The 24,759-nt window shown below is 40.7% G+C and overlaps 1 protein-coding gene across 2 annotated transcripts; it reads right to left on the bottom strand.

Annotated features, from left to right (window-relative positions):
* Positions 1-10,506: 10,506 nt before the first annotated feature.
* Positions 10,507-23,563, bottom strand: dkk2 (dickkopf WNT signaling pathway inhibitor 2). 2 transcript variants are annotated; one of them, XM_034129311.1, is made up of 4 exons: positions 23,076-23,563; positions 14,501-14,654; positions 13,739-13,870; positions 10,507-12,565 (listed from the first exon to the last, which is right to left on the bottom strand). In XM_034129311.1, the coding sequence occupies exons 1-4, from the start codon at positions 23,271-23,273 to the stop codon at positions 12,315-12,317; spliced, it is 735 nt and encodes a 244-aa protein (XP_033985202.1). In that variant the 5' UTR covers positions 23,274-23,563; the 3' UTR covers positions 10,507-12,314. The 2 variants fall into 2 exon arrangements, with proteins under 2 accessions (XP_033985202.1, XP_033985203.1); XM_034129312.1 differs by having other exon boundaries at positions 14,501-14,651.
* Positions 23,564-24,759: the final 1,196 nt, after the last annotated feature.

Genomic DNA, 24,759 nt, shown 5'->3' with positions numbered 1-24,759 from the left:
GGTGTGAAAAGGTGCCGTAAAGAGACGACGGTGCGGGACACACAAACCTGAGTAGGGCGCCGCGAATGCCCGACCGCCTCTGACGGCCTCTGACGGCCTCTGACTCCCAAAATCGGGCTGGTGTGTCCGGGCCTTTACACTGAAAACAATTGTATAATTTTGTACTTATATTTTTAGTAACTTAGATGTGTAACAATGTTCATTTTGTTATCTCATGTAGTCCAGTTTCAACCCGGACACATACAGTAGACGTCTTTACCTGCTACTCAAGAAAACCATGCTCACTAGCATAGGACGTACACCCCGCCCCATTAGACCTCACATTGTGCTTGCTTCAGTTTTTTTTTATTCTGGAGAAATGATAAGAAACACACGCAGGCACTAAAGAGTGATTTAGAGAGGTCAACATCAACAAACAGTTTCTGAGCTCGACTACAAGACAGCTCCTCACCACACACAGGCTCACATTTTCCTACCTAGCACCAAACCACTTCGGACATATCTGGCCTTGAAGTCGGCGTAACCCTCACCTATGTAGAAAAAAAGCAGCCTTTGAACTGAGAGACCGCCGTCCTCGACTTACTCTCGCCAATAAAACCACACACAAATCTTCGATCCAGGCCCTGTAAATCAGGGTGAGCGCTGATCAAAGCGGGGCTGTGAATCTTACATGGCATATCCTGCATTCCACGCTAAACACATTCACATGCTGCACTCAAAAGCATAGCACTTGTTTGTTGACCCCATATCCATTTACAGCACTGAACATTCATTTAATTTGAGGCTGAATCCATCTGACCAGTCCCTCGAGTAGGATCTCCAAAGAGCATGAAACTTGTTCTCGGCACAAGCATGGAGATTGGTCACACTCTGTCAGAATGTGTGATACTGTGTGTGTGTTTTGTTTAAACATATTTTGGTTTTGACCACAGTTTGGAGTGTGTTGGACGTATGTGACCAGTAGCATGTGTCAGCTTAATTCAAACATTTGTGACATTGTAGCCCTTAATCTTTCTGTCCTTGATAAGAACAAATTGCTATATACTGCTATAAACTTTTAGCATTACTGACAAATCACCTTTGACCATGAGGCAATCAGGAAACATTATAGCCTTCATCAATTCAGTTTATATTCTGCTTTGTATCACTTAAAAAATATTACAATAATCAAACAAAATCAAAACAACTGTCCTACCCATACATCCTTCCTTTAGGCATTGCAGGTCTGCCGTGCTTTGAATTTCTTCACGTGTTGAAGCAATTTACGTCGAAAAATTGAAACTTTCGGGGTCTGACCCAGAAAAAATAAAAACCTCTTTCAAAATCACATGCACATTGTAACTATGATGATAACTAACAATCCAGCATCAGACAGAGACTTAATTTAGTTTTTGAAAAAACGTCCAATGTCAATGTTTTTATTTGGCTTTTACCGCCATATTACACGAGCCCCAGGTGTTTGGAGAGTTAACACGGTTCGACAAAGAGTTGAGTCAATGATCAAGTCGAAGAGATAATATTGGAAATGTTTTTAGACCGTTATAAAGTTGGAAAAACCAGTTAAGAAGAGTGCTCACAAAAGTCATTGTTGTTTAAAATCACATACTGCAAGTCTTACAAGTCCATTGTGCGGACTTTGGCTAACGGTATCATGTGGTAATGGAAAGCTTGACGAGAGTAGCAACAGTAATAAGGGCGGCACGGCTCAGCGAACGTTTCATTGTCAGTCTTCAAAAGTAGGCAGATGATCACCTTTCCATCACAGTCACCTCCTGTTTGTTAAGACTTTTACTTCAGTCACGTTAAGTCAGCTTATCCTTTAGGTGGGGCCATATTGAAGATAAGAGCATTACATTTAGTTTTGTATTGTTTCCACGGGTAAGTGGTGGTAACGCTGACCTAAGAGTGAGAGTTGAAGCAGGTCTTTGGTTGTTAGATTAAAAAAGCCTGTTGTGGTTTGTTGCAATATATAACAGAAACTCAATTGGCCACGCACAAACACATGTTTGGCATCAACATTAGCCGTGATTACTTACAAACAACAGACATCAAGCTCGGCAGGGTGTTCTGAAGTTAATTTGCTTGTACCTAAATCAAACTGACCTGACATGTTTTTTGCTGTTGTCTTACTTATCTTCCAGCGTTCAGATCCTGAACTTGCCAGGGTGGCCTTTCTTTCGTAATTGCTCACTTTTCGAATTGGCTTCACTCCCCGTGCTGTGCGCACAAAAGAAAAATCAATGGGTACACCAACAAACAGCAAGTTCCCTCTGGAGTCCTCAAACATTTTTACACCGCACCGCAGTCTGGCGGATGCAAAGTTGGAAGAAGCCAAAACAGATGTTCCAAATTCGGAAAGTGAGAATAGAGTCATGACCTCCAATAAGTGTTGGAGATCAGCCTCAGGCAGGTGTAAATGGGTTTATTATAATGATGGAAATTCTGTCATGAGGTAGAGGAACGACTCAACTGGAAAACTCTTCTGTGCTTCATATGCAGCACATTTACAATAGAACGTATACCTGATTTTCTCCATTAAGCCCTCCAGCTATAAGAAACACTTGATATGTATTGCAGACATTTAAATATACATGAGGTTATACACATATTTGGATGTATACATAAACAGACATCACCCATTAATGTAGGCTGTTATGCAGATGTGAGGCCTTGGAAAACAGAGATCGTTCGAGCACATGTTGTCTGATTCATAACTTGTGCATGAAGTAATTGATCTATTATTTGAATGTCCTGCATAATATCCATATGAACCGTCCATGTGAAACTTCTCAGAAGAAGTTTATAGACAGAACCCTTTGGCAGCTCGCCATGTGTATGCATTCACTTGGTTTGGACACTCGGTTTCAAAAAATGTCTTGCACTTTTGTATAAAAAAGAGAAATTACAGATTCTAAACTCCACAAGTGGAAAAACAGGACAATGAGAACAAAAAGGAAATGCTTGAGGTTTGGCTTTTTTTCGTTGCAACTTAACCTGCCAATAATGGAGAATGTATCTTTTTGTATCGCTTGATGTTGTACCCGACGTCCTCTGAGAAACACACGGGTGGTAGATAAAATAATAAAAAACATCTCAACATGATTTTGACATTATTGAGTATAAATTACAAACGCTATAATAAAACTGTGTCATGTGAAGTTAATGCCACCAAAACAGCATGTTTAGCCCAAAGTAGCACCATGAACGTTTTTAAAACAGCATGAGACGAATAAAAGATCTTCAAAGATGTTTAATTGTATGTGACCAAATTCCTAAATTATTTGGTAAGTCATGGGGAACAGGCGGCAGAGTTATGAGAACATTATGTGAAACTGACAAACATACAGAGCAGTTGCATAAACACTGGGGCGGCGGACATTAACTCACAGGACAGACAAACAGAAGGAGTCAAACTATTCAATTAAAAAATATGAGTCACCTCTCTGGAATCGTTGGAGATGCTTATTGACTTCGATTTCATTTCAATATGTGTTCTGCTTTTTGTTACTTCACTTTGATGTTTGTGCCTAACTGCTCATAATGATGCATGTGGCGAGTCTGACACTAGAAAGCTGCACAACTAGCTGATGGAGTCAAGTGTGTGCTAATCTTAAAGAGGCCCTGTTAAGCTTTTGGGGGTTTTTCCCTTTCCTGTAGTGTCTTATATGGGTTTGTGTGCATGTAAATGGTCTGCAAAGGCTAAAATCCCAATGTTCCCATCCAGAGGGAGTTTCTCTCACACCCTCCCCCCCTGCCTGAAACGCCTCCATTGGACTCCTTTGTTTACTACCAGAACATAGTGACATCACTACGTAACAATCACGCTTCTATTGGCTAGCATTCCAACACATTGTACTTGATAGGCTAAAGGCCCGGACACACCAAGCCGATTTTGGCCGTTGGTAGGCGTCAGGCCGACGATGAGCGTCGACACGCCCTATTCAGATTTTCGGCCGAAAAGGCGTCGGCACGGCTGAAAAGACACGACTGTGCAGGCAGTCGGCCAAAGGCAGTCGGCAAAAGAAATCACTCTGATTGGCTGTTCAGCTAGCGAATCAGTGCATGAGAAGCGAAACGGAAGTGAGGGACCCAAACAAACGATTAAGAAGGCAAATCTGAGATTTCATTTAACTCCAGCTCTCGACACAGGTTCGGGAAAGCCCCATGAGCTTCTCACTGTAGAGTGAAAATGGAACGCACACGCTATTTGTTGTTTGTTTATATCACGCAGTCTATTCTTCTTCTCTCTGTGTATCACGCAGTCTGTCTTCCGGTTGTTGCCTCCTTTGAATGACGAATACACACTACCGCCGCCTGCTGGTAAGGAGAGTTATTGCCACTCACGCATGCGCAGTTCGTACGTGCTTCTTGGCCGTTGGCTGAAGTCTTTGCGGTGTGTTCCAGTGAGACACATGGCCAAGATGCAGAGACGCGAGGCGACGCAACAGTCGGGGTCCGTCTGTGTCAGCTTGGTGTGTCCGGGCCTTAAGGGGCGGGACATCTCTAAGTGGTTGACCAATCACAACAGAGCCAGCCAGCTAACCAATCAGAGCAGACTGGGCTCTGGTTTCAGACAGAGGGTGAAAAGAGGTGCTGCAGCACAGGCAGTATGAGAAAAATAAAGAGCTTTTTGAACATTAAAGCATGGAGACATGTCACAGTAGAGAACACAATACAAATATGAACCTGAGCATGAAAATGAGCATAGGGCCATTTCAAATCTGAGTGTGAGCATGATTTCTGACATATATTATTATGGTAAAATATCCAGATAAAAGTAGTGTGATTTGAAAACATCTACTCACGAGTGTAGAGGATTTCATGTTTTATTGAATTTGGTCAAAAATCTTGCATCAGTTAAAAATAACAGAAACAAACGTTTGTGTTAGGGAATACTTTGTTTAGGTATTCAACCTTCAACCCAGTTCATCGTTTTCTCCTTTCACTGTCTCCTTTCCCATGGCATAGGTCTACGGCCTTGGGTATTGCTGCTATCTCTCTTAAGGAGGGGCAGCTTGGGCGCATTGTTGTTTCATTTCATTTCATTTCAAACCTTTATTTATCCAGGTGTATCCCATTGAGATCATTGATCTCTTTTTCAAGGGAGACCTGCTCAAGTAGGTTCCACATGAAACATTAAAAACATAAACAGAGCAACAAAAGGACATCATACAGTAGCATCACAGGGATTACAATTTACATAACTATCCACATGCACAGGTACCAACAGCTTCCGATTCAGTAGCATCCAACCGAGCTTTAAAAACATTTAGTAGCACCAGATTGCTCAGTTTCCATTTTAATTGCAGACTATTCCAGGACAGTGGAGCTGCGCATCTAAATGTTGTTGCCAGTCTATGACAGAGCACAAGCCGCCATGAGGTAATTTACTGTTCAGCGACGTAGGTTCCCTGGCGCACATTATTTCCTATGGACGAGAGCTCTAGTTAGATTCAGGGTCCATAATTGTTTAGTCTCACTGATAAAGAATGTTGATTATTAAACTCCGAACTAGTTAAAACCTTGAGCTGCAGAAAGAGTTCTTCAGAATTGGTTTGGCAACCGCTGTGTCAACTCGTGACACACCACCTGTCTTGTCAATTCTCCGGCCGTAACTCCAAATAAACCGTCAGTGTTTGCCATCAAAGCTCCAGCTCTCCTCATGTCTCTTTGAGTCCTGACTCTCCATTGCTACAGAAGTTTCCCCCACAGTTTGCATACGTATTATGGACTTTTTTAGTAGGGACACAGAGTACATCTTCTTTTAAGAACTACTTCTTGTAAGTACTTTATCGACTTTTTTCAAATAAACAATATCCGACAGATTTAATTTGCAATATGTTTTATGTCAGACAGTAAAACATGTTTTAGAGGAACTTTTAAAGTATTTTTAATTGAAATGTTTCCATCATTCTGTCTTCACCAGACAGTTTAATTATTCTAAATGTGCAACAAAAAACAATAAGATCAAAGTGGTGGCCCCTGTAGCAGCCCTTTTGTAATCAGGCACCAGCACATCAAATGTAGAGAAATGCAATAAGGAAGTGATTGTAGATGATTTCTTTGTAGACAGCTTATTTAATAAACTATTTCCATCTGTGAGAGTATCCCTCTTCACTTCATCTCAGAAGCAAATATCATTGTTTTTACTCCACTACATTTTGCTGACAGGTTAAGTTACTACTTTTCCGATTACAATTTTTATACCATTCCTCGAGTGAAACTATGTATCCACGGATTTGGTGAGATGTTCTATTAAAGTGAAGGATGAAATGTGAATGAAACCCGAATGATCCCCTGACTATTATATTTAAATAAGATGTGTGTTAACAGAGAGAGAGAAAGTCACAGTGGGAATTGGAAGGATTTTAGAATCAAGGAAATAAATTAGGTGTTGAGTGAGTGTTATAGATAGACGTAACACCACAGTTTTGAGAGGATAAGACATGGTTTGCCTTTCCATGACATGACATGACAAATTCTCTATATCATTATTTTGTCTATAATGGTTATTGGACCGCTGTTTTCTACACTGTGGTTTCCATTAGGAACCGAAGCAACTGTTTAATAGCAGAGAACTGACAAAGAGCAGTGACCAGGCCAGGGTCCAGGGATTTAAAGTTGGCGGAGATTTCATCTATTTGGATAACCTCTGATGAAAAAATGCTTCTTTCCTTGGACCATTCGCTGCTGCAAGGAGAGGCTGTGGAAAATAATAACCGTGAACCTCACTGTAATGATAAAACCAAAACTCTGCCAGTTGTAATGATTGCTTCAATGAGAGCAGATGTACAGTTGGTAGAGGAGATAAGCAATAAAAGCCTCCTGGCATTTCAAATTATATCTGATATCAATTTGACTGATTCTAACAGCCCTCAGTACGTGTATGTTCTCTCTGGATGATGACAACGGGACATGACCTAAAATGTCTTCTTTTTTTTACTCCAACATCAAGGATGGATTTACTTCATGACATTTCCATTAATCCTTATACTAACATAGTAATCCTCCAATCTGTGTACTACTGGAAAAAACAGATGTGATCTCTTAGGCGCTTCATCATGCATTTGGATGCCGTATGAAATAATTATTCTGCCCCTTCCTGTAGAACAATATTACTTCTGTAATGTGCCCATAATCACAGGGCATGAAGGACATTCCTGAACTTTTGGTCGCATGAATGCAGGCCGAAGAGAATATTGAGAATGACCAAAAGGCCCTGTGACAGAAGGGTAACATGTCGCCAAGCATCCAGCCACATATTTCCTGCGGTCAACCCGGCTTTCTTCATACGTTTATGAATTTTTTTCCTCAGGGCTTTCTATTATCCAAGCTCTCCTCAGAATGAGAAGTATTTTTCTTGTTGAGTAAAGACACACAGATAAAAGCGCGAGAAAAATAAAAGCCATCTTTGTTCCGTAATCATCATAAAACTGCTGACTGTCTTCGTTTTCCTCCGCTCACACCGTGTACGCTCGCACAAAGACATCACACATGTGATAAAGTCATGAAGCCGGCTTGCTTGAGAAGACTTTCCCTCTCTGCCACAGTGAGTGATATGAGCCATGCAAACCCAAATTACATTTATGATCTGCTCCGTGCCAACGCGGGCACACAATCAAAGCCTTCCACTGAATCATTTAGCATATTTATTTAGCTGGCAACTTCACGAGCAGTCAGACCTGTCTGTGTGGACGCCCTCATTTGTATTTTCTGCTGACACGCGCTGGAAAGTGCCGAGCCAGTGACAGTCACTCTCTCATTAGCAGGTTTTTTCTGTGGAGGCTCCAGAGCCTGTGGGTGGCCTGGAGCGGTGCTTTCTCTCTGCATCTTCTTTCCATGGAGACCTGGAGCCTCCACTCACCCTGAATGTACCCTTTCCAATGTCTGAGGAGATAAAAAAAATGCATCCAATATTTCAGCAAATAGAAACCATATCCAAACAAAGGTAGGGAATAGTCATTACTTTAAACCAAAAGCACATGTGAGTAAAAAATGACTGGACACTTTCTGCATTGAAAGCACAACCTTGTAAAGAGCAGAGCGCTGAGTTTGGTGCTGAATAATTACTGCAGCTCTCTGTCAAGGAAAGTGAGAAAATGATTTATGGAGTGTCTCACCACTTTAAATTGAGAAAAGGTAATAAAATAGCCGTCAAAGCTGAGAGCATCAAGCAAAGAAAGTTTTGTTGAATTGTTGAGGTGAAGACAAATAGGAACATAAGAAGATAATGGTTGTGATGGGTTTACCTTCAGGACAAACCCTTTTTGAAATACAAATATTGAACATCTGGTGAATACATCTGCATACGAGGTCACTCCCCTAGAGTTTTCCACATAGTCTGTTGAATAAGCTAATGACTTGGAAACATTTTTTTTTTTAATAATTTACAAAGTACTTACAGAGAGAAACAAATCAAACCCAGCAAAACTGCAACTTTTGATAGAAGGAAAATGGAGTTTGTAATATTAAATAATTTACAGAGCACTGACGGGGAGAAAAAATACTTCAAACCCAGAGAGAGTGCAACAAAACTCTTGTAAAATAAGAAAGAACATATTCATATTATATATTAACAATAGGCTAATTGTCTTATTTATATTTATTCATTTACAGAGGACTTAGAGAAAGAACAAATCAAATCCATTATTTTATTTTTTTAATGTTACATTTAAATAAAGGAGCATGAGAAGTTAAGTTAAAATATAAAAGGAGAAATCCACAGGGCATCAAATGAAACTTATGTTGAACTCAATTAGATCATAACGAGACATACTGTGGAGACAAAAGCAGCCCATAATGCTGCTTCATTTGATGTTTTTTGCAAATTGTGTGTCTTTTGTAAAAGATGATGGGAAAAATATGTCCCTCTCGTAGAATCTGTCGAAACAGGACTATGTAACGTTGTATAATAATGTTCTTAAAATTGTGACTTTTTGACATCAAAGTGTCCTCTGTGAGAGCTTTCAGCACATGTTGCCACATCGTCTGAAGTGGTGAGGACAGTGATCACATTCAAAGACGCCATTCAAAAATGTATATTTTATGATATTCAATGTATAGGACAAAATAAGAAAAGTGGTCTCTACGTTACCAAACATATCCTGCGTATTTTACTGTACATTGAGCATATCAAAGCATATTGTCTTTAGATCACATCTGCAATACATCAGGCGATAATGGGTTTAGGAAGTCTTATTTGTACTGGTGAAAAATGCAGACACAGTTGGTTTGGTGGTTAAAGTAACCCTTGAACCTTTTAGGGATTTACCGCATCAATATGCCTCAAGAATATGTTTTGAATTATCATTATTCAGCTTGGATTAAGTCAGGTGACATGGTAGTGTATCATCTCACTGAGATAAGAGCTCGAGCTAGATTTAAACCTGCTTAAGCATGTGAGCTACTTGTGTGGTTTATGATTGTAATGAAATATGATAGCTTTCTATTATTAAGGGAAAACATTTACTTTCATTAGCCTGGAGGTTTAGTCATATTTTCTTAGCTGGCTTACTCTCATTGAAGGGGTTTAAAACAAATACAACTTCATGTATGAACAAGTTGCAACCATCTTACCTTTTTAACTGGAAGGTTCTGCTGTTTTTATTTCGCAATTCTGAAACCAAATCCGATGACAGTTTTGGGTTTGTTTCTCACGTCAACCCAACATAGTCCAGGAGAAGTAGCTACAACCTTTATATTCCTAAAGGTGGGGTAGGTAATTCACTTCAGATACACTTTTTGTTATATTCCATGGAATGCTCTTAACATCCCGATAGCAATGAATACATTAAATGCTTTGACAATAAATACATAAAAGAATGTCATCTGTGGAAGCCGTGGCGCTGTAAAAAGCACGACCAATCATTTTAGCCGGCCTGGCTAAAGTCACTGGATGGCCTACCTGCCTGTCAGCCTTCCATCTGTGCACAAACTTATCTCGTGCCCTCATTGGTCATGTGCGCGTCCGTGTGTGTTGGAGGAGGGGCTCTGTAAGGAAGTCTGAAGGAAGAGGCAGATTTCTTCCGGTTGTGTACTTTCAAAATCTAGCGCACTCGAGCTGGTTTCTCCATTCTTACCTACCCTACCTTTAATAAGACGGTTTGTTGTTTTTTTCTACATTGATGTAAGCTGTTCAAATGTTTTCTGAGAATGGAGCACATTATTTAGACCCCTTGAAAAGTTGTGTTTAAAACTGAATCTGAAAATAACTGTTTGCAAGAAAACTTCAGGGGCCACTTTAAGATTGGAAATCAAGTTTTACGTGCTTTTACTGTTCATGTCATTTAATGAAGGGTAAAGTAAAAGAAAAATTGAAAATTGCTATATGACGTTCTGCATGTCTGAAATAAGCCAGTGTTCTTTTTGACATTTTAAATAGATTGCATTTCATGTTTCTACCTTTTTTAATAAGCATTTTCCATGTTGCCTTTGTTCTACCTCCTGTCTTTTATTATAAAAACCCAAACATAAAAACGAGTAATAACCAGTCCTGTGTAACCAATGATACAAAATACATTCTTTTATTCATTCATCATACACAAATACGTAAATACACAAAACAAATCAGTATAGACACAAACAATATTTAGCGGGATATAAATCTTGACACCATTTACAGTACACACCATTTACACAAACTGTTTTGGAAATTCATGTGCTCGTCCCTCTTTTTGGAAACATCCTTATGATGCATTCAGTCTGTAATATCAAAGCCATCAATGCCTTTCCCCTGTGTCTATACACACAGCGTTTATCATTTTAACTACATTACTTTGAGTCTGCTCCTATTTCATCCCTCATTACTCTTCTCACCTAGATCATTTTCCTGCAACATTTAAGATTCATATTTTTATAATATGTACATGATATACATTGATTCTTAAATACATGGTCATTGTTTCCAATCTATTTACAATATAAGAGCTTATTGGTATTTTAAATGGTTACAAAATATGTGTAGTTGATGCTCTAAAAAGAGGCAAATGTGATATTATGTTGACTGTGTAGCTATCAAGTGGTTGTTTAAGGAAGTTGTGCTTTGGGGGGGCATTGCTTAACCTTCATAACAACAAAACTGCAGCTTATTTCATGAGAAAGAAGCGTGCTATGATATTTGGGAAAACTGAAAAAATAAACAGGGCTGTGTGTTGATGTTGATTCAATCTGCAATATATTTTAAAAAGCATCGGGTTTACGGAGCGTGTTTTAAGTCTAATCATCTTCTCACGACTCCTCTCCTGTTGGCATTGTACATGGAAAGAATTGCACTTCCATGGTATCCTTGAGTCCTGTTTATGTGATTGAAAAAGCAGAGCCATTCTCTGGTTTGGTATCAGGAACACGGAGACTGCCTCAGTGCAAACCCACACAGTTTCTATCACAATAGATTGCAGCTGCATCTGACAGATCAAACAAGGTTTCCACGACGGACACAATACTTTATCTCTCTTCTTGTGGCTAAAAATGGGCCGAGGGGCTAATACCCCAGATGAAACTCATAACTCTGAAGTAAATATTCTTTCATTCTTTGGTTTAAGAGCATCATGCGTTGCATTGAAGTCTCCGTATGCTGTTACATAAGTCAAGCTCTGAAGTGAAGAGTGTATGCACTTAGTTCCTCATATGATATGACTGGTATTTCGTGGGTCTGGACTTTGTTACTGTTTGTAAATGTCCTGCATATAAATAGCTAAATTCCACAAGACTCAAAAACAAACAAGATATTGAAATTCTGACTAAACAGATAACAAATGATGTCAGATCCAGCATTGAGACACAGGACATCACACGTCAGATCTTTGGAGGCCGGTAAAGCATGTTCTGTGCAGTAAAAAATATGGCTTGTCTGTTAATTGTTTTTCTGTCTTATTTATACAAGTGGAAGTTTAATGAAAGACTGCTAACCCTGTGGCCTCCATCTAAAAAAAGGTCCTCACCTATCACAGCTACTGGCTAACTTAGTGGCTCCCTGAATGTCCCGAGTGTAAAAAAGAATATGTATTTGTGTGCAACAACAACATTGATCACAAACCCATGCTGAGTGTGTGTGTGTGTGTGTGTGTGTGCTTGTGTGTGTGTATATGGGTGCAGGGATGGAGCGCTCGCAGCAGACACATTAAAGCAAATCCCATTCACTCCCCGCTTGCCGAACAGCGAGCTTGAACCCACACAGTTTGTTCTGTCTCTTGTTAGTCTCTGTCTTTTTCTCCTTTTCAATACCGCCACAACCCGTCCTTTAAGAAACTTTCCCTGGCAGATGGAGACAGAGCACTCTACGCCGACAGCAGCTGCCCCCCCCCCCCTCCCCCGCTTCAGATCTTCTGGCACATGTGGAGCCTGGACTTGGACGATGAGGTGGCGTCTTTCCACACCTTGCAGGAAAGGCCCTTGGCACAGTCACAGCGCTGGAAGATCTCCAGGCCGTGAGAGCCTTTCTTCCTCTGCTTGGTGCAAACCTCCCCCTGCCTCAGCACCGGCTTGCAGATTTTGGTCCAGAAATGGCGGGCGCAGCAGTAGCCCTCCGAGCAGTCGGAGGAACGCAGGCAAGGGTCGCCCTCGTGTCCTAACAGAGGAAGACAGTAAACAGCACTGATCAGCGGAGAACCAGCAAACAAAAGATCTACAAACTGTTTATCACTTCGACATATGTCTGTTTCGGAGAACAGAAAGAAATGCTTAATCAGAGACATGAAAGAACTTTGTGAAATCGCCCCAGCGTCTTGGAGTTTGGCTGTATAGTGATTCAGATTATAAAGCACAGGAAATGTATGATTATTGTTTGTCAAGCTGTTTTCCATAAATATTCCATACATTTCTATTCAGATTGCATTATGTGTGAGAAACCCAAAAAAAAGCATTGATCTGTTAACATTAAAAGAGCAAACAATTTGTTTATTCTGTGTACTTACTATTGTCCCATCTGGTTTAAATATAATATTCTTGGCTGGATGTTACCATTGCTCTTATGAATAGTATAATTTAGTCATGCAGTTTGCAAATGAATATCACCTCCAGTCAAAAGCGTCAATCCACAAACCAATCAATCCATACGGTTGATTAGTTATCTAAATATAACGTTTGAATCATCAGCGTGAGGGACTGCTAAACCTGACTGTTGTTCATTGCTTTAACACCACTGAATTTCTCTTAAACAACAGCTTGTATAATTCCACTATAATGTTATAAGTAGGCACAGTGAGTCAAGCCTGATAAAAGTAAATGCACTCATTTATAGCAACTTTAAGTAGTGCTGCAATTTTCACATTGCTTTTAGCATTGCAGCCTGCTGTCTTGAGGGTGCATTTCAAGTTGAGTAATTTAAGTGTCTCATTAAACCTATTGCTTTATGGATGGGCCCTTTACAATAACTTAAATGGTGACATGAACGCTAAGCAGGGGGCTCAGGGAGTTATTAGCTATAATCATGCCAAACCTGCATTCTGTGGTTTTCACTTGTGTGCTGTCAATGAAAGTGTAGGTGCAGAAACAGCTCTCGCATTGTGGTTACTGCCTCGGCTCCCCACGCTGCGCTCTACGCTCACAGACACTGACACATGAGCCGAGCTGTAATTATCAACATAGTTTGTGGATTGGCGTCAACCATGAACTCTGTTGGACATGCAGACAGTGAACAACAAAAAGATTCAACAGCAGAAAAACTGAGAGAGAAAACAAACGGGCCAGTGTTTGGAGAGGGAAAGGTTTCCAGTGGACATGTTTTAAACATAAACCTCACCTTTGAGAGAGTGCTTAGCGTGCGGATTTCCATTCTTCCTCCAGCTCTGGTCTTTGGTGGAGAGTTTGTTATGCACGTCTAAAGCTGAGATGTGAGGTGAGAGAACACTCTCGGAGATGGGCACACAAATAACTGCAGACAGAAAAATAAGGGATCAAACATCACAGAAAACATTAGCAACCCTGCTTTCTTTGTCAAGAAACTACATAGAATATTATTCAAGCTAATGGCCAACAAGGTTAAAGTCAAATCAATATGGTAGTATGGTAAAATAGTGTGGGTTAGGGATTGCTAAATGTGGCTTTTCAAGGGGATTAACTGCAAATGTTTGGACAGATATGTCACTTTAAAACAAACAACCATTTCCTAGAGGTTCTGCACAAACACTTTCTTCATAAATGAGACCAATGATTCCTAACCTCTGGTCATCAATTCAACTACACTTCTTGATTCTGTCTGAAAGCATGTGTTAAACATTATTTAAATGTCTTTGATTCAGTCTCTTGGAAGCAGTCACTTTTTCCAGAATATCTGCATAAGAAATCAAATGTCTGACTCGTACCCTGCAGTCACAACATAACCCAACCTGATGTGCTTTGAAAATGTGTGTGTGTGTGTGGTGTGTGTGGTGTGTGTGTGTGTGTGTGTGTGTGTGTGTGTGTGTGTGTGTGTGTGTGTGTGTGTGTGTGTGTGTGTGTGTGTGTGTGTGTGTGTCGTGTGTGTGTGTGTGTGTGTGTGTGTGTGTGTGTGTGTGGTACGTACAGTTACTGCAGCGGTTCCCAGGACAGCACATGGCGTCTCGATGGCAGCGCTTCTTCCTCCTGCGGCAGTTGAGGCAGCGGGGGGGAGACTGCTGAGGGCTGTGGCAGTAGCTCCCCACGCTGCACTCCTTATCGTTGCTGCATGGGTACACCTGCTGAGGAAAAGATGCATTTACTTCATGAATTTACATCGTTCAAGAAAGATCCTGCCTTTTAAAAGCATACATTTGTCTTAACAAAGGTGTGTTCAAAGTTGAAAATGTCTGTGATTTCAAAAAACAATTAGCAGCTTTGAGAAAAAGATATCAACGGAATATAATAACCAATGCATTTTGCCTTGTAGGTGCAGGTTTGTCAATACGATTTAAGTAAATAAGTGCAAAGTGGTGGCAGTGGAATCATCCATATTTTCAGAATATATTAAACAAGTGCATGTCACAATGTGAAGTTAAGTTTTGTTTTATTTTAGCAAGCATGAGCAGGTCTATTTCAAAATGTGCTATGATATAAAAATGGTTGCCTTTGATATTTGACATTGATCAACTTTCCTCCGAGTCATAAAACAACATGTGGCTGTGCATGAGTGTAAAAAAGGGCTGTTCAACATCTAAAGTCATAAAAATGTCCCGTTTGATTGGGCATTAGATCATCTGATTGGCAAACCAATGTGTTTTATCCCCCTAAATGTATTTGATTAAATGTGGCATATTATGTGTTGGTCGTGTGTGATCTCTGATTCGCAATGATTACAAAATGTCTACCAGATTATCAGAGTGCTGTGATGCAGAGGGCACCGTGGTTACAGAGGAGGCACATTGTGTATTGTGTTGGTCATGCACAACTCTGTAAACCGCAACTTTCCCAGACCTAACACAGTAACATTCCTTCTAATTCCATTCCAAGCACCACAGTTACACCGTGCACCTCAGGTCGCAAAAGTTAAATTGTAGCTGTTAACAAGCCAAATAAAACTCATGTTATGCTTGAGTTAGAAGTCTTTAAAGAGACTCTTGGTTAGACCAAAAACAGGAGCTTGGGAAAAAACTCAACTTAAATTCAAGTCATCATGTAGGAAAAGTCCACATCTTACTTTTACCAGATAGAATTTGATCAAGGAGGCAGACAATCAGATAATATCCAACGATATTTTAATTGCATTTATGTGCACTTTTTGTGAATTGCATTGACTGTTTCAAGAGAAGATTGTTATATTCTTTACTAAGGGAAACCTTGAAGATTTAATTCAAGTTAAGAGTGACTTTGTGTTTAAGGTTTCTATGCTGTCTCTTATTTTAGACAGTGATGCTAGATTTTACGAGTGTCATTTTGAACATGTTTTTGACATCTGAACCAAATGCCATTTACCATGAGGTGGTGACAGAAGTCTCAGCAGCATGCAGAGATCTGAAAACTCAACTAATAACTCTATAAATACTATTAAGGATGAGTAAGAAAATATGTTGATTGTTTGCTTTGGGTAAACTGACTACGGGCTGTGGTCCCTTTGCATTCAATTTGAGAGGACGACATGTTGTAGGGATTAACATGTCTGCACTTAGAGTCATGTAATGTGGTCATTTGTTTCAGGTCCCAGACAATAGAGCTATTACAATTTCCAAACCACTTCAGTTTCTCTCAATTTCTCTCAAAGTGTTCAGAGGGTTAATGAGTCTACAGACATAATTGAGGGGCAATTACTGTAGCTAATCATACTCCTTCATAGTCAATTTGGCTTTGTTTTTGCTCTAGTATTTCTTGTGTTTACACTGAGAGGTTGGGACATTCTGTTGTCCAGCTAGACACACGAATAACTTTTATGTCTTTACCGTAAGTGCAGTGAAATGACCACTTTAGCAAAAACAACCACTGTCAACACCATCGAGAAGTACAATTAAGGCCAAGCTCATTTTTTCCATAGCAAGCGCGTGCACCGATGGGAAGTTTTACTGGAATTCTGCACACATGCAAGAACTGCCCCCGTTCGTTTTGGAGAAGGAACAATAGTGTTTGTTGTACATTTGTTTTGCAAGAAATGTCACAAATTTGCACTGAATTCCTCAAGAGCTATAAGAAAACACCCAAACTCAGGTTCAAGTCCACATGGGCGAGACACAAAGCCGCTCAGGTCACTGGGTTTTTCCAATTGCTGCAAATCCTCTTAGTATTTTAAGCCATTTGCTTTCTACGATAGGGATTTGTTTTTGCAATGGATAGACAACTATTCAAACATGCAGATCAGTGAAAATTGTCAGGATTACATTGTGGCTGTGTAAATAATGTCCCGTGTAGACCGACATTAGAACAACGTTTTGGCTGGCACACCACGACCAGCACCACATCCCAATTTAGCTGGTACTGTACTGACAGATCTGATTTAATGTGGCTTACTTACCACTGACAAACATGGAACAATAAACATGAGAATGAACAAGACAGAGGGTTAATTTAGAGTATTATCATTTCAGCCACAATAAAAAGGAAACTCCTTTTGGGTTTATGACGGTCAGCGGAGAGGGGCTGCCGTGCCCAAAACAACAATAATGACTGTACGCCACATGTTCTATTGATCTATCAACAAAATCAATATTTCAGCACATTAGAAGTTGTTTCTCAACATGCTTCAGAAAGTGAACAAGATTAGAGTTGTTGGACGAATGCCATGCAGACTTTCTCAGGCTGGAAACACATGGAGGCAATGATACAGACGTAGAAAAATGAGCAGGAATATTCAACTGAATCCTCATCCATCATTATGACAGATTGCCACAATGCAGATGCTTAATGTGTTGATGAAAGTAACAAAGCCCTGGTGTTTGATGGATTCTAAATATTTCTTAATTACTACTGTGTTCAGAGCAGTTCTCAGAATATTCAAAGGATTTGTTTCAAAGGGACGCTCCTCCGATCGTACACACGAAGACCAGTTTACACGTCATGGGGAGGACTTTTCAACAAATGCATTGTCTTCTGTGGTTTCCAGAGGAAAATAACTATTGATGTAATTAGGGTTGTCTTGGCTTTGGGGTATAACGATTAATCCGGGGGTTTGAAATAAATGGTTGTTGGCAAGGCAGGTAGGAACAAATACTGTATGGACGCCATCAAGCTGCATTATGGGAAGAGTATAGAATCCAGCAATTTCACTATTCCTTTTTTAAAGCTCCCTCCCTATAACTTTATTTGTGTGCAACATTAATTCACTGAGAAGCCCTAACATAAGCGCAAAATCTAAAAAGAACAATATTATTAATTACCTTTGGCTTTCTTGTAGAAAGTTGGTTAAGAATCTTGATACCGATTTTTCTCAATGTTTCTGCGCAATAAAGTTGCAGCTCCATCTACAGTAAAACCAACCCTTTCAATTTTTTGGAAACAGACTTTGGGCTTAGAAATTAAACCAACAATATAAATAAGGTCTTAATTAGTAAGATTTTGAGGAGCTCTTTATGCTAAGTAAAGCTATTCGCCCCCTGGCTCTAGCTCTGTTTCTAACACACAGACATAAGCACTGTATTGATCTTCTAATCCGACTATTAGCAAGAAAACAAACTCAAGCTGTACTTTTGAAAGCTTTTAACCACATGTCAAGGTATTTCTCAGCAGATGGACTTTACTCCACTCAGAGAAAAATCTAAGTTTCTTCTTATTCTAATGTCATGAACACATTTTCCACCTCATCAGCCTGTTATTGTGTCAACTGCTTGTTTTTGTGTCAACTGCTCATTAAGAGGAACATGTACATCACCACGTACTGTTGGGGTGATCACAGCTGAGGAGAGAAATATGCTTGAAATATGGTCTCAAGTTCAAAAAACTGCAGTGGGAGTTTTTTTCCGTGACATGAAAAATGTGCTGCTATCTAAATATGAAGACAAATGGGCCCGAGAACATGCAGAAGTACTTCATACCCCCTCCAACTCCGACTCCTTTCTGTCTCTTTGGCCAGCTGCTTGGATTGATTGCAATGCATATGTTAAGGGCAGAAGCAGAAGAAGAAACCCAGGGATCACCTCTTCCATCACGGCTCAACCTGGAAGACACAGCCCTTTGAAACCCAACGATACAAGACTGACCCTTAAGTCGCATCTGATAATCTCGCCTTATCTTGTCATGTTTTAAAACGCCTCATTCGCATCTTCTGAGGGATGAAGCTCCATTTGGATGCATCTCATTTATCTCACATCTTTTGCTTCTGTTGCTCCCTTATTTTCCCTTCAACAGCCTTCGCACATAAAAGCACAGCCCTGGATCCTGCGCAGGAAGTGGGATGAAAACGGTGTACTCTGCAGCCTCTCTTGGTATGCTGGTGGGACGATAAAGGCAGAGACAGACAGAGGAAGCCCCCGGCCCTGTCTCGTGCTGCCCTCGTGCTGGTGAAGCGCTGCGGCTTTGAAGAGGAACTTTGAATGTGCAGGAGCAACAATCTACAAGGGATTTACTGCCGGATATACAGGGCTTTGAACCCTTACCCTCTTTGGGTCCCTTATTTACCTTTGTGGAGTCATTCCAAAGTGCTGATATAATGATGTGGAAGTGCCGTGTAATGCATAGAAATAACAAAAGGTATTGCCTCTGGTGTGGAGTTTGAGGGTTTAAAATTCAGAGATGGTGAAGGGGTTCGGATAATATGTTTCACTTTGTACAAAAACACAACAAGGCCCTTTCCAAGAAGAGTGGTTTTCTTTGAACTCTTCTACAGACTTACAAAGAAATTGCAACATGGTCCTAACAAAAAAGGCCGAAAGAATATAACAGAGTTAATTGGTACATTCTTTAACTTTGTTTAAACATAGGCTATCCTCTTTTCTGAACCCCTTTACCACCATAATCATTTCCATACAGTCCCTTTACTGTTTGTATACGGAGGGCTACTGCCTTAACAATAACAGCAGTTCATAATTATTGTCTTGCATTGTTTATGTCTAACCAAAAACATTAAAGAGCAAACTACAACAAATCCGAAGTAAAAAAAGGATCAAACACTCAGCACACATCCAAACTTTGAGCTCATGCTTGCCCTTGACCTTCAGAATTCAGACCCTAACCTGAAACAGTGAATGGTGTTAATGACTGGCAGGGGCCTTACAGAGTCAAATAAACGATGTCACTGGATAAACAAACTTCATATGCCCTGAAAGCACAGACAGGCAGTATCAGATAACATAGGGATGGCTGCACACAAGTCACTCGTACAAACCATGTCTTCAAACGCAGCTTGGCGTCTTTCATCACTCAAAACACATGTGTTTATGGGCATGTCCCTTTGAGTGCTAGAATCCAAACTCTCCAAAAACTAGGCTTTCCTTAAGTTAAGTATACATGCTGGGTTGATCTTATTCATCGGACACAAAGAGAGGCACACAGCCAGCGTACATGACTGCGCTCTTCAAAGACTATCAAAGGAAAGGGGAAAAGCTCTATATGCTATTCTAGCAAGTGGGCTGCTCTAAAAGGTGTAATCCTGTGGAATGAGAGGTGCACAGGTCGCCTCTCTCATTAACAGGTCCAATTTCAATGAAGTGAGTTTCCACATGAGACCCCTAATGGCTCCAGTGCATGGCCCTCACAGCACCCGAGGGACCCACGGACTGCAAAGGCCACAGGACGAGGGACTGAAGCACAAACGGAGCCGAGCGCTAACAAGCACTCACACCTCTTTTCTCAGCTCATTAGGATCACCAAACATTCATTTAGGGTTAGGGGGCAGGCAGGGCTGAGAGAAAGGGAAAGGACGTGGCTCTACGTTTACAGGCAGAGCCCTCAGAGATCGCTTATTAAAGTCATCTCTGTGTTGAATTAAATAAAGCAGCTAGTTGACTGGCTGACTGACCGGGCTGCTGTTTTACAGACACGTACCGCATGAATGCCGCCACGCTGTCGGTTCCCCTGTGGGTTCAGAGGTCACAGTGGTGAGCCTGTGCTATCCATTTCTGTTGGTTCTCTTCCAAGGATCCAACAGTGCCACCCACGAGCGGCAGCTGTCAAGGTCTTATAGGCGTACATTTCGGTTTTGTCGGTTTTACTCGAGACAGGATGATGTGAAAAGGGTCGGACAACTGGAAAGCAATTTGCCCAAACTGAACCACGCCGAGGGAAAGCCAAAACCCGACCCTGGTTAGTGTGTGATTAATGTAAGCCTTATCGCCCAAAGCTGTCAGTAGCAACAGGAAATAAAAACACATTAAGCTGTCAAACAACCGACAGCTTTGAGAAGCGGTTCTAATTTGATGACTAAAAACACAAATTACACCCTTGTTTCCTGCTTCAACGGCTCCTCTCCACAGGGTGGCTGGACTCATTCCTCGATAACTTGCCACATTTAAACATGAGCCAACGAGGGCGATTCTTAGAGAGATTTCTTGTAATTGTAAACTTAACTGTCAGAGAAAGAGCTGCCTTACATGGTGTGAAAAGGTTATATATTTGTGTTTGACTGCAGACTGAAAAAAGGGTCATATATTGAGATTATCACTCACAAAACTGGCAAACTGGCATAGGTACAATCTGGAAACCACTGTCATTTCTCCCAAGGTTTAGTAAACTGACAACTATTTCTTACAAATTCAAACAAACAGCATCCATCGACCATAAATCTTAGATATCAACTCTGAGGTTTCCTCATAATGCAAATGCCAGAGGAGAAATTTGAGTTGATGCATGCCCATTTTCCAAACTTACACCCAAGCCTTAATCAGCAGTAATCACTTCACAAAATCAGACAAAGTTGAAAAATATTTCAGGGTGCCTTCTGTGAACCACTTCAGAGAGAAAGCGTCTCAGTGATGAGCCGTTTGGTGCTGTGCAACCTGCTCAGTGCATTTATTATAATTAAAAAATCTAAGGTAGAGTAATTGCAGTTATATACTCCCTGTGATCACTCCTAGACTAAATATATGCCTCACTATGCTATTACAGCCTCATGAAGAGAGCAGACTTGTTATCATTGATTTATTCTGCTCATAAATGGCCACTGAATATGATGAGATGCAGAAGGTCAGTGCAGTTTGCCTGCCAGCGTCAAGCCGCATTTCTGGCCAAGGCTGAGCTGCGGCTGTTACTTTACAACTCTGGAAAACCTCTTGGCATCCAGAACACACACACACACACACACACACACACACAAATACATATCTACCCGCTCCTGCTATAAATGCTATTCGCCATCTTCATTTGGACACACTGCACCATGACATTTTCTAACAGTGTGGTGGTCTCTGCACACATATATCGGTTCCCCTCAGTCCACTTTTCCAAACCGCTCCACATTATTGCAATGGTAAAGATGTAAGCAGGCGTTCAAATTGAGGTCTGGCAGGGTTTGCTTGAGGTTGGATCTCCACAGAGGAGAGAAAGTGGCTTTTCCATCATTTCTGCTGCCTGAGCTGGATGTCAGAGCGCTGCTCTCAGCACTACGCGCTTCACAGATACCCAACACTATCACCACTGCAAGTGATACAACAGACAGTTCAATGGCCACATGTCAACATGAGTTAGAGGGTGAGACCATCAGGCAGGAAAAATGCATAAGGAGAAGAGTAATCAGCTCTTTCAGTGTGTTGAGAGACCTGATGGAGATGTGGCAGTGCCATCTGCTGCTCAAAAAGATACTCTGATGTTTAATTAAAACTTAAAGTTAGTGGTTATCTATCTGGGAGATGAAGACCACTTGGCATTTGTCAGTTTTGTGTTTGACTGATGTGTCATGTTTCTTTTCCACATTAGTATAAATTCACCTCTCCAAAAAATGTATCATAAATATCCACTTATTGGAAAGATTTGGTGCCTTGGAGAACTTTGCTTTTCCGGCCAAGCAATAAATGTACAGCTCTAATTCCTCACTTGATAAAAGTCACTCATAATGTTCACAACTTGTTACTTTTGCCAGAATAAAGCGTGCCAAATCTTTAATATTTTTTGATCCCACGTTTGCTGTCAAACTACAGTAATATGGCACTTTGTTGAAACAGCAGGAAATGCCAGGAATTGATAACTTTGAGTGAGTATTAAGTGGTTGGTAAGAGTATCCCTCAGAGGCCCCACAGTAAGAATCTCATAATCCCAGCAAGCGTCTGGACCACTTTAATGACACTAAGACCCAGACAGAAAATTACCCTAAGTGTTAACTTTTTCTCACATTTCTGCTGGCATTGATGATTTACTGTTGAAGTGCGACTGTGGCGTCAGGTCTGAAAGGCAATTAGGGTTTATGAGGGGTCCAATCCCTGCAATTTCCAATAACGATTCACACGTGAGAAAGCTCTTTTAAGGCATATAGGGCTACTTTACTTACACACCTCAAGATCCACCATAACGACAGTTTTGAAGAGGACTCGCACAAGTATGCACTTCTCTATATCCACGGCATACTAATATTGTGATTTACAAAGGGGGAAACTGTTCTTCTTTCTTGTTATGCTTATTATAATAAGTTAACACTACTTTTTGGACGTTATTATTACCACTAGTATTAATTATTCCACGGCTGCTAATCATGTTACCCAAATGAAGGCTGTGCGTAAATGTACTGCTGGCATATCCATCCATACATGCTCAGATAATGAAATAATGAAATGTACCTGTGCAAGGACGTTGTGTTTCTTGGTGATCCCGATGTGAGCAGTGCGGTTTGTAGCCGGTGTAGGTGACTCTTCCGACAGAGCTGGCTTGATTAAGTTCGCCTTTGGACGCGCCTCTGATACCTGGGATGTCCCCGTCTTCAGTGAAGCGACGAGAACCACCACAACACAGCATCTATTCCAAGTTAGGACGAGCATCCTTGAAAATGAACGTAAAAATACTAAAAAGAGAAAAAAAGGACTTGAATAATCTTAGTTTCTAAATGACAAGTGTGCGCACTGTCAGTGTCCATGCGTTACGCAATACAGAGAGTGGTGATGATGATGAAAATCAGTTATTCAGAAGAATGACAACCATCGACACAGTTATCTGAGAGCCCAGTGTAGGAGGGAAACAATGAAGAAGTGGATCTGTTAAAATGCTGATGCTCTGAGGGTCAGAGAGAAACTTGACAAGAGGTTTCCTCCCCTGTCTCCGTCTGGCTGTGAGTGAGCACTTAGTCCTGCAGCCGGGTGTTTTATGATCTCGGATACTTTCTTTTTATAGGATCTAATGAGTTTGCTTCCTCCGCCCCTATTCACAACTGACAAAGAATGAAACTGATCTGTGCGCGGCACTGCTGCTTGCACATTGTCGTCTCGACACCGGCACCAGGAGCCCCGTTGGGAAAAGGCTATAAAATTATACACTGTGTATTTTAACTGGGCGCTTGACCCTTTTTACTGCGAGGCTGCATGGGCGCGTATAGGAAACGGAAAAAGTCAGAGTGGGGCTGCTTTAAAGAGAGTTTGTAGGTAACGTGGATCATTTTACGTTATCACAAGAATGGATTTGTGTTTAGGAAATTGTTACCTGTAATGATTATAACTGTAAAATATTAAATATCCCACTAAGGCCACCTCAAAAGCAAAACGCCTCATTATTGAGTCCAGAATGATGTCCTGACCAATGGGACATTTAAATAAGCAAGAGGCGGTCCAGGGTCCATTTAACCAGCATTCCCGAATCGCATTTAAAAAAAACTATCTGATAACCATTGTTTTCCCTCTGTGGGAAAGGCTTCCCTCATGATGCAAGGAATGCCAATGGTGATAAAGTTAGTGATATAAGTATTATAGAGAGTCCTTTGTTTGAGTCTTGTATCAGGATAAGTTATATTCATGTTGGTTATGTGCTGGTACAATGAACTCTTTCAGTTTCACGCAGGTAAAGCCTATGATTTCGAAAAAGAAAAAATGCATTTAGGACAGGGACACAATGGAGATAATTCTTGTTGCTGATTTGATCCCTTGTCTTTAACCCTCTACTGTATGTACTAAGTCCTATTTCAGATTTTGCTGTAATTATGTAATCGCATCACTGCCTTAACCTTATGACTCCCATCCTCCTGAAAATGGGAATATAATGCACAAATATAAACCACATTTTATGTAAATCAAACACAAAATACATCTTATAAATGTGAGGACATAAGCAGACGGTCGGATCACCCAACCATCTTTCCCACAATGGCCATGAATCTCCGCTTATAATGCTTTAGTCTTCACACAAGTGTAATCTATTCAAGGCTGGAAGCTCGGCTGGGCTGGGATGAAACCAGTATACCGGTAAAGGCTTCTGACCTCAAAAGCTATCCATCACATGCTTCAATTCAAAGTGTCAAGTTCTTTTGTTGGAGACAAT

The sequence above is a fragment of the Trematomus bernacchii genome, unplaced genomic scaffold (assembly GCF_902827165.1).
Source record: "Trematomus bernacchii unplaced genomic scaffold, fTreBer1.1, whole genome shotgun sequence".
Lineage (NCBI taxonomy): Eukaryota > Metazoa > Chordata > Actinopteri > Perciformes > Nototheniidae > Trematomus > Trematomus bernacchii.
This window is presented reverse-complemented; position numbering and strand designations above follow the sequence as displayed.